The 7,429-nt window shown below is 67.1% G+C and overlaps 4 protein-coding genes across 4 annotated transcripts in view; 2 read left to right on the top strand and 2 right to left on the bottom strand.

Moving 5' to 3' along the window:
* PFL1_05466 (uncharacterized protein) overlaps positions 1-903 on the top strand; it is a gene marked incomplete at both ends in the record, with an annotated part of 2,143 nt that extends 1,240 nt beyond the window's left edge. The window contains one exon of the mRNA XM_007883002.1: positions 45-903. Within this exon, the coding sequence (XP_007881193.1) occupies positions 45-903 (859 nt within the window). The remainder of the gene's footprint in view (positions 1-44) is intronic.
* A 333-nt stretch (positions 904-1,236) lies between these two features.
* Positions 1,237-2,756, bottom strand: PFL1_05467 (uncharacterized protein; the record flags this gene model as incomplete). The annotated part of the gene is made up of 2 exons (XM_007883003.1): positions 1,237-1,242; positions 1,374-2,756. 2 exons carry the CDS (start codon positions 2,754-2,756, stop codon positions 1,237-1,239), a joined length of 1,389 nt encoding a protein of 462 aa, XP_007881194.1.
* A 474-nt stretch (positions 2,757-3,230) lies between these two features.
* PFL1_05468 (uncharacterized protein) lies at positions 3,231-7,037 on the top strand (the record flags this gene model as incomplete). Its single annotated transcript, XM_007883004.1, has 1 exon — positions 3,231-7,037. One exon carries the CDS (start codon positions 3,231-3,233, stop codon positions 7,035-7,037), a length of 3,807 nt encoding a protein of 1,268 aa, XP_007881195.1.
* An 86-nt stretch (positions 7,038-7,123) lies between these two features.
* PFL1_05469 (uncharacterized protein) overlaps positions 7,124-7,429 on the bottom strand; it is a gene marked incomplete at both ends in the record, with an annotated part of 930 nt that continues 624 nt past the window's right edge. Inside the window, one exon of the mRNA XM_007883005.1 lies at positions 7,124-7,422. Within this exon, the coding sequence (XP_007881196.1) occupies positions 7,124-7,422 (299 nt within the window). The remainder of the gene's footprint in view (positions 7,423-7,429) is intronic.

Raw genomic sequence — 7,429 nt, forward strand, 5'->3', positions numbered from 1 at the left:
GCGTTTACCTCGATGATGCAGGCGCGCCCCACGGCGGGCGGCAGCGATGCGGCCAGTCCCAAGCCCAAGACCGAGGCCGAGGTGCGCGCCGCCAAGATGGACGCGCGCCTGCTCGAGCCGCCGGCGCAGATCCCGGCGCAGCCGCCCATCTGCTTTGTCGACTTCACCAACCTGGTCGGGTGGCGCAACATCCCGCTGCGGATGTACAACTTTTTCCGCGTGCGCGACAAGGTGCGCGCCGGCGCCGAGCTCGGACTGACGATCGTGTACGGGACAAAGGAGACGGCGCGCGACTTCCAAGCCGGTCCTTCGCCAGCCTCAGCCTCGGCCGGGTTGGCTGGTGGTGGTGGCGAGGTGAGCGACGTTCCGCCGCAGGGGGGCGATTTGGACTGGGGACTCGAGAGCGAAGAGCGGTACGCGCCCTACTTCCTCAAGACCGCAGACAACATCGACGAGTCGCGCAGGGCGTACTACAAGGCGTTGCCGACGCACCTCAAGGATGCGCGCGACCTCGCTCGGGGGGTGCGCGAACCGTCGAGGCTGGAACGCAACGATCCGCCCAAGACGGAGGCGGAGCTGCGGGAGCAGAGGCTCAAGAAGGAGGTCGGGTGGCGCAACAACCTGATGGGCTTCGACATTATTCGACCGGAGCGCGGCGTCGAGTGGGACGAGAGGTGGCGTGGATCGATCCGCGTTTTCACGCTCGACGACGAGAGGAGGAGGGTCATTGATGCCGAACAGCAAGAGAGGAGGGAGAGGCAGCAGAGGGAAGGGAGCAGCGGCGCTGTTAAGGGCAAGGGCAAGGGGGTGGAAGTGGATGTGGTGGTGGATGAAGAGTTGAAGGGTTCCAAACCGGCTCAGGTGGTCGAAGAGTCGCAGAGTAGGTGGTGGAAGCTCTTCTGACCAGGCCGGGGCGCACTGATGCGGCGGTGGGGGAACTGAGCGAGCAGGCAGGGCATCCTCCTCGCTGCGTACCGCCTGCTCTCCAACGACGCAGGCCATGACGAGGACGGCGACGCAACACACCCCTCTTTGCGCGCGACCCGTCCGAATCGAGGATGAAGCAGCGCTGCCATGCAGGCGTTTGTGCGGTTAGGTTCGGGCTGACTGGCTATCGTGATACGTGCCGGTTTCCTCTGACCGACCGGTCCGAGAGTGAGGCAAAGAGAGACTGAGGGTAGGATGGGGGCCAAAGCAGGTAAGTTGGGACGATGTAGGACGGTGGAGCGTGACCGGTCAAAGCTGCAGAAGTGGGGCGCAAGGAGCGACCGAGGGCGATGCGTGGGACACGAGGGGGCTCGAAAGAGGGTCAGCACGCCTACTCGTGATAGCCTGCGCTCCGACACAACGGCACGGCGGGACGAGATACTCACCAGACTATCCATGCGGCTCAGCACGTTGAGGACGGCGGCGATGCACTCGTACATGAGCGCGTCGCCCTCGTTGTCGAGCTCGCGCTGCACGGCCCGCGCCAGCTCGAGGATCGACGCGCCCATCGGCCCTTCGTCGTAGGCGCGGTCATTGACCATCGACCCTTCGGCTATCCGCGTCGCCGCCGCCGCCGCGCCAGCCCCGGCACCGGCCCCCGCTATCCCCCCGTTGGCACGGCCGTTGCGACCACCACCGCCGCCGCCGCCTAATGACGAAGACGACGAGAGCGAAGTGATGGCGCCCGTCGCCCCGCCTCCTGTCCCGCCCACGCCTCCGCCCGCCAGACCCGACGAGGGCGCCATTGGCCACGTCGCAAACTCTTCGAGGATGTCGTCGGCTTTCTGAAAGGCCGACTCGCGCGCCTCGTAGCTGAGGTGGTTGAGGGCGTTTTCCAGCACGTTTGCGCTAAAGGCGCAGCAGAGGAGCGAGAGCGCCCGCGTCACCCGGAACGCTATCGGTCGGCCCTGATCCTGTGCGCTTCCACCTGACCCCGCCGAGCCGCCGCTGAGCGAGTCCTCGCGGTAAAAGGCGTTTGGGTGTACGGTGGGGGATGCCGAGGTGAGGAGGGTGAGCACGCGGCGGAGGATGGCGTCCTTGCAGCCCGAGTCGATGAGAGGGTGGGTGGCCATGTCAAAGAGGAGGAAGTTGCGCTTCTCTGTGCGCAGGACGCCCTTGTCGACGAGGCCCTTTGCGAGGCGCTCGCGGACCTGCTTGAGCTGGTATCCAATCTTCATGACGTTCCACGTCTCTCCGCTCATGAGGTCGACCCACTGGGCGACGCTCATCTTTTCGCCGCCCTTGATCATCTTGAGTGCCTCGTCGAGGAGGACCTCTCCGGTCATTTTGCCGTCGATGACGTCGATGGAGCGCTCCGAGAGGTTGAAGCGCTTGCGCGAGGGGTCGCGGGTGATTGCGATGCGGCGGCGGAGGGCGAGCTCGATGAGGATGCAGCCGCGGAGGGTGTAGGAGATGTTGTCGTTCCAAAAGGAGAGGTAGCCCTGCTTGTCCTTGAGGCCGAGGAGGAGGACCTCTTCCATGAGGGTGAGGCGCGGGTTCTGGCCCTGCTCGCGCTCGTCGTTGAGGTCGCGCGGGTCGTAGGCGACCTTGTGGCCGCGCTCGTGGTCGTAGGTGGTGATGGAGCCGGTGGCGCTGCGTGTGCCCGGTGCGGATAGCGAGGCGGAGGAGGAAGGTGCGATGCCGGCGGCGGGGCTCGCGGTGCGGGAGGGGTAGTCGTCGTCATCGTCGAGGCGGTGGGCCGACGAGGATGGGGCGGAGGCGGTTGCGCCTGCGCGGCGTCGCTGCAGTCCGCCTGCCGAGGAAGCCATGTGGGCGGCGAGAGGGTGGACTGGACGGTGAAGGAGCTGTGATGAAGGGGATGAGGAGGGCGAGCAGGGGATTGAGGACACCGGGAGCGAAGAGTGTTGGTGTGAGAAGGAGTGACGGGCAGCGACCGGGCTTGGCCTCCCCTTTTTCCGCGTGGGGTTGGTTGGTCGCTCTCTCGCTCGGTGCCTCTGTGCTGCCGGCGGGTTAGGGCGAGGGCGAGTCGCGCCCTCACTACTACAGAGAGGCTGGCTCGACCGCCACCAGCTAGCAGGGCGCTGTTGCGCTGCTCCCGGCCGACTAGACAAAGGGGGCGCCCGCCTCCACAAGTCAGGACCCTGGCGGGGTTTTTTCCGTTTGTCGACCCGCGGCGTCGTCTGTTCTTCTCGACATGGCCTCGTCCTCTCCTCCTTCTCATCCTCATCCTTCTCCTCCCGCCCCTCCATCCTGCATCCTCATCCACCCTCTCGGCCGCCACCATGGCCCCCGAAAAGAGGCCCGCGCCCGGCGCAGCGGGTCGCTCCAGCGCCAACCCGAACCGCGCAAACGCCGCATCATCATCCTCGTCACAGTCACCGTCGTCGTCGTCTTCCAACGCCCAAGCCCCACCACCAAACTGGAAGAAGCGCAAGTTTGAAAAGGCCCAGTCCGCACGCCACATACAGACTCAGATGCCACGATCCACCTCCTCCGCGCACCCACCCTCTGCATCCACATCCGCTTCCAAGCACCACACATCGTCGTCGTCAGCCTCGGCATTGGCATCGGCAGCGCGCACCGCCAACACCGCACAGCCCCAACCCTTACCCCCGCAGCTCGACCTCGAAGCCGCCATCTCTTCGCGCGCCTTCCAGATACGCTCCTTTCAGAATGCCCTGCGCAACGCCAAAAACGCAAACACTACAAGGGCATGGCAGCTCCTCCCAAGGCACGCCCGCAGGAGGGCCGCATCCCACAACCTCCTCCGCCTCCCCACCCGCCTCCGCCCAAAGGCCCGCAGCGAGCTCAGCGCCAGCAACACCCTCGCAAAGACGCGCGCCCAGATACGCAGCCGCCTCCCCACACACGGCATCGTCCGCGCCACCCTCCGCCGCCAGAAGCTCGCACAGCGCGCCGCCCACCCCAACCGCAAGTGGCTCGAGACCCACCTCTGGCACGCAAAACGCTTCCGCATGTCGATCGACAAGGGCAAGTCAAAGGAGTCGGACCAGGGCGTACAGACCTCGCGCTGGGGTTTCGTGCTGCCAGAGACGACCATGATGAAGAGCCACAAGGCCAGCTGGAGGAGCGCACTCGAAAAAGTCACCCTCCACGACGCCAGCTACCACGCCGTATTTCGCCTTGGCGCCGAGCGCATCCTCCCACCATCCCAGACGCTCAGCGCAGAGGCAGAGCACGATGCCTGGACCTTGCTCCTCACGCTCCTCGACCAGGCACTCGACCGAGCCGGCATCTCGACCGCCGCCGCCAGTCCGGGCAACGACACACAGGCCAGCGCCGACGGCGCCGTCCAGGTCGACGCCATCCTGACCGCTCAGCGCCCCTCCACCTCCGCCAGCACCGCAGCGCAGGCGAGGGCCGCCATCGCGCCCGTCCGCATCTTGCGCCTCCCCCAGCGCCTACGATTCATCGAGCCGGACCAGCAGGCAGCCTCGTTGCTCTCCAGGCGACAGGCAAAGAAAAAGGCCAAGACGAGCAAGGACAAGGCCATGCCAGGAGATGAAGCTACGTCCATGGGTCTCGACGAGACCGAGAATGCTGCCCCTTGCCCCGGCCGCTTGACCCGCATCATCCGGACCGAGGCTCTCCTCGTCATCCACCCCGCGGCTGCCCTCGACCTCCGTAGGGCCTTGAAGCACGCTGGAGTCATCATGACCGACGAAGACAAGGCGACCGTCCAGCTCGAGAGCGCAAACGTCGTCAGGCTGACGGCGACCCAGCTCGACAGCGCCCCAGACCCCTGGGTCGCCGCCGGCGGCAAGGACACCACCGCGTCCAAGCTCAAGAAGCGCAAGCGGGCCCAGAGCATGGCGGCGACCTCGTCGTCGTGGTCGTCGTCGTCGGCCCCGGCATCCAGCCAGGACTTCCAGGAATGGACCGTCCTGGACCGGGCGATGCAGAGGCAGCGGCAACATGGCTTCAACATCTTTGAGCTGGTCGGGCCCGATGCGGGCAAGCTGCTCGCCAGCGTGCTGAAGCCCATCGAGCGCGGCCAGCCGGCTCGGGGCAGCTCCGCCGGCGATGCTCACGCCGCCAACTCCAAGGAGGCGTTCCACGCGCTCAAGTGCCAGCCGGCCGTCGTGCCCACCGATACGAGCAAGGCAAAGGCGAATAAGGGCGCAAGGGCACCGCCAGCTCGCCCGCTCCTGCCAGACAACACCGTCCTGGCGTTTGAGGTGCACGATCCGCGGCTCTCGTTCCCGCCCAAGCTCGTGCCGACCAAGTCGCCCGAGGTCAAGCAGCAGCCCATCCGGCCCGCGGCCGAGCTGGCCTCGAGCCGCCTGCTGGCGTACGGGGCGACGGCGCCGCGCTTCAGCAAGGGCGAGATCGACTCGCGGCGCGCCAAGCTGCCCATCCCGGGCACCAGGCTCAAGCCCGACTCGCGCGACGACATTGTGCCCGTCGTGGTGATCCGACGCCGCCTGACCACTCGCAACCCCGCACCGCCGCAGCCGCCATCGTCCACATCGGCGCGGGACGGAGAGGGAGAGCGAGACAGCGGCAGCGGCAGCGCGGGCAGCAGCGGCAGCGGGGTCGATGGGTACACCCTGATTCTGCCGCGCGGCTGGGGCATGGCCTTTTTCCTGAGCCTCGCCAACACGCACCAGAGCGGCTCGAGCAAGGGTGCCCGCGTGCTGGGCCAGAGGCAGATCCAGCACCAGAGCCTCGAGATTGCCGCGCTCCGCACCGAGGTGCCCGCCATCGCGTCCTCGGCGTCTCCCGACTCGGCGGGTGCGGCCGATGGGCAGGCGAGCTCCTCTGCCGTCGCCGTCGACGACGGGGCGGCACCCGCCAGGCAGGCGTTCGAGGGCCTCTTTTTCCCGCGCGACTGGATCGGCACGCGCGCCTATGCCGAGATCGAGAAGGAGGCGTGCGCGCGGCGCAAGGACGAGTGGGCGCGGCGACCCAAAGGCAAGCGGGTCGAGCACGTCTTTGTCGACGAGTCGGCCGTCAGGCCGCTGTGGACGACCGAGGACGCGTCTGCGCCCGCAGCGACACATGCCCTCGCTGCCAACGACCAGTACCAGAGCAAGAGCAGGAGCGAGAGCGAGAGCAAGGTCTCGTCCCAGCCCTCAGCCGGCGAGGTGGTGGCGGCGCTGCAGGCCAGGCTGCGCAGCGACCGGCTGGGCACCTCTCGACCCTTTCCCTTTGGCGGCGTCGGCGTGTGGGAGTGGCTGAGCGCCAACTCGGAGCGCCTCTTTGGCGCTGCACGCCCCGGCCACGATCCTCGGGCGGGCGCGGACTCGGGCTCGAACTCGAACTCGATCACCAGTGGCGGTGGGGGCGAGGACAAGCCGTGGCTTCTGCCGCTGACGCAGTCCGAGTGCTACGACGTCGACGCGCTGACACGGCGGGTCGACGAGGCGGCGCGGCGCGGCTCGCACGTCTACGCCAACGCGCTGGTACCCGTCAAGCTGAGCCTGACGCGCAAGGGAACGGCCGAGGAGCTGAGCAGCGTGCTTCTCCCGCCGAGCTACGACGACCAGCAGATGTGGATGCAACACGTCGACGTCAGCAAGCACCCTCTGTCGCTGCTGTGCAAAAAGCCGAGCGGCAGCGGTGGTGCGGCACTGCTGGATCGGGAGACGGTCAAGAGGGAAGTGGAACGACGGCTGGAACGGCTGCAACTGGGTCGATCTGCGCCGCCGCTGCCTACTGCGCTGGGACACGCCAAGCGCACCGTCGAGGCGCAGTTGGGCGCCACCGGAACAGCGGCGGCGGCGGCGGCGGCAATGGTGGTGCCGAGCGAGGCGGAGCTGGATGGGGTGCACGATCGGTGCGCCGACTGGAACGGGAGCGTGGGCATGGTGCTGAGCGGCGACTATGCGCTGGGACGCGGGCGCGGCTTTGGCATCGCGGCCATGACGCTCAAGGCGTGGATCGAGGTGGTCAAGCGCGAGGAGCAGACGAGGACGCGATGCGATGAGGCGGCAACACGCGCAGGAGCAGGATCGGGGGGAGGGAGGAAGAAGAGGAACCCGGTCGAGTCCCGATTCCTCGTCCTGGTTCGGGCGGTGGGGAGCGATGTGGTGCGACCGTGTACGGCCGTTCCGATCCACCTCTAGCGCCCATGCGTCCATTCAATCGATCCGTCATCTCGTCTCGCCCGCCCGTCCATCCGTCCGTCTGTCTGTCTGTCTGTCGTTCCTTGCTATTGTTGCTGTTCCTCGTCTTGTTGCTGTGGTGGTGGTGATAGCGACGGGGTGGCGTCACCGTCTGCGTTTTGCCCCTGCCGCCGCTCGAGATCGAGGCGCCTCAACCGCCTCTCCTCGAGCTTTTTGGCGATAAAGGCGTCTTTCCACTTTTCGATTTCGGCCTCGCTGGCCACGATGCCGCGCTGTCCGAGCTCGGCGCGCGCGCGGTTGCGGATGAGGTTCTCTGACGAGCGCTGCTGGTCCTCGTGCGAGAGGAGGACGGTATCGGCGCCCGTTACGAAGCCGAAGATGGTGGCTATGCG

The sequence above is a fragment of the Pseudozyma flocculosa genome, assembly GCF_000417875.1.
Source record: "Pseudozyma flocculosa PF-1 unplaced genomic scaffold scaffold00020, whole genome shotgun sequence".
Lineage (NCBI taxonomy): Eukaryota > Fungi > Basidiomycota > Ustilaginomycetes > Ustilaginales > Ustilaginaceae > Pseudozyma > Pseudozyma flocculosa.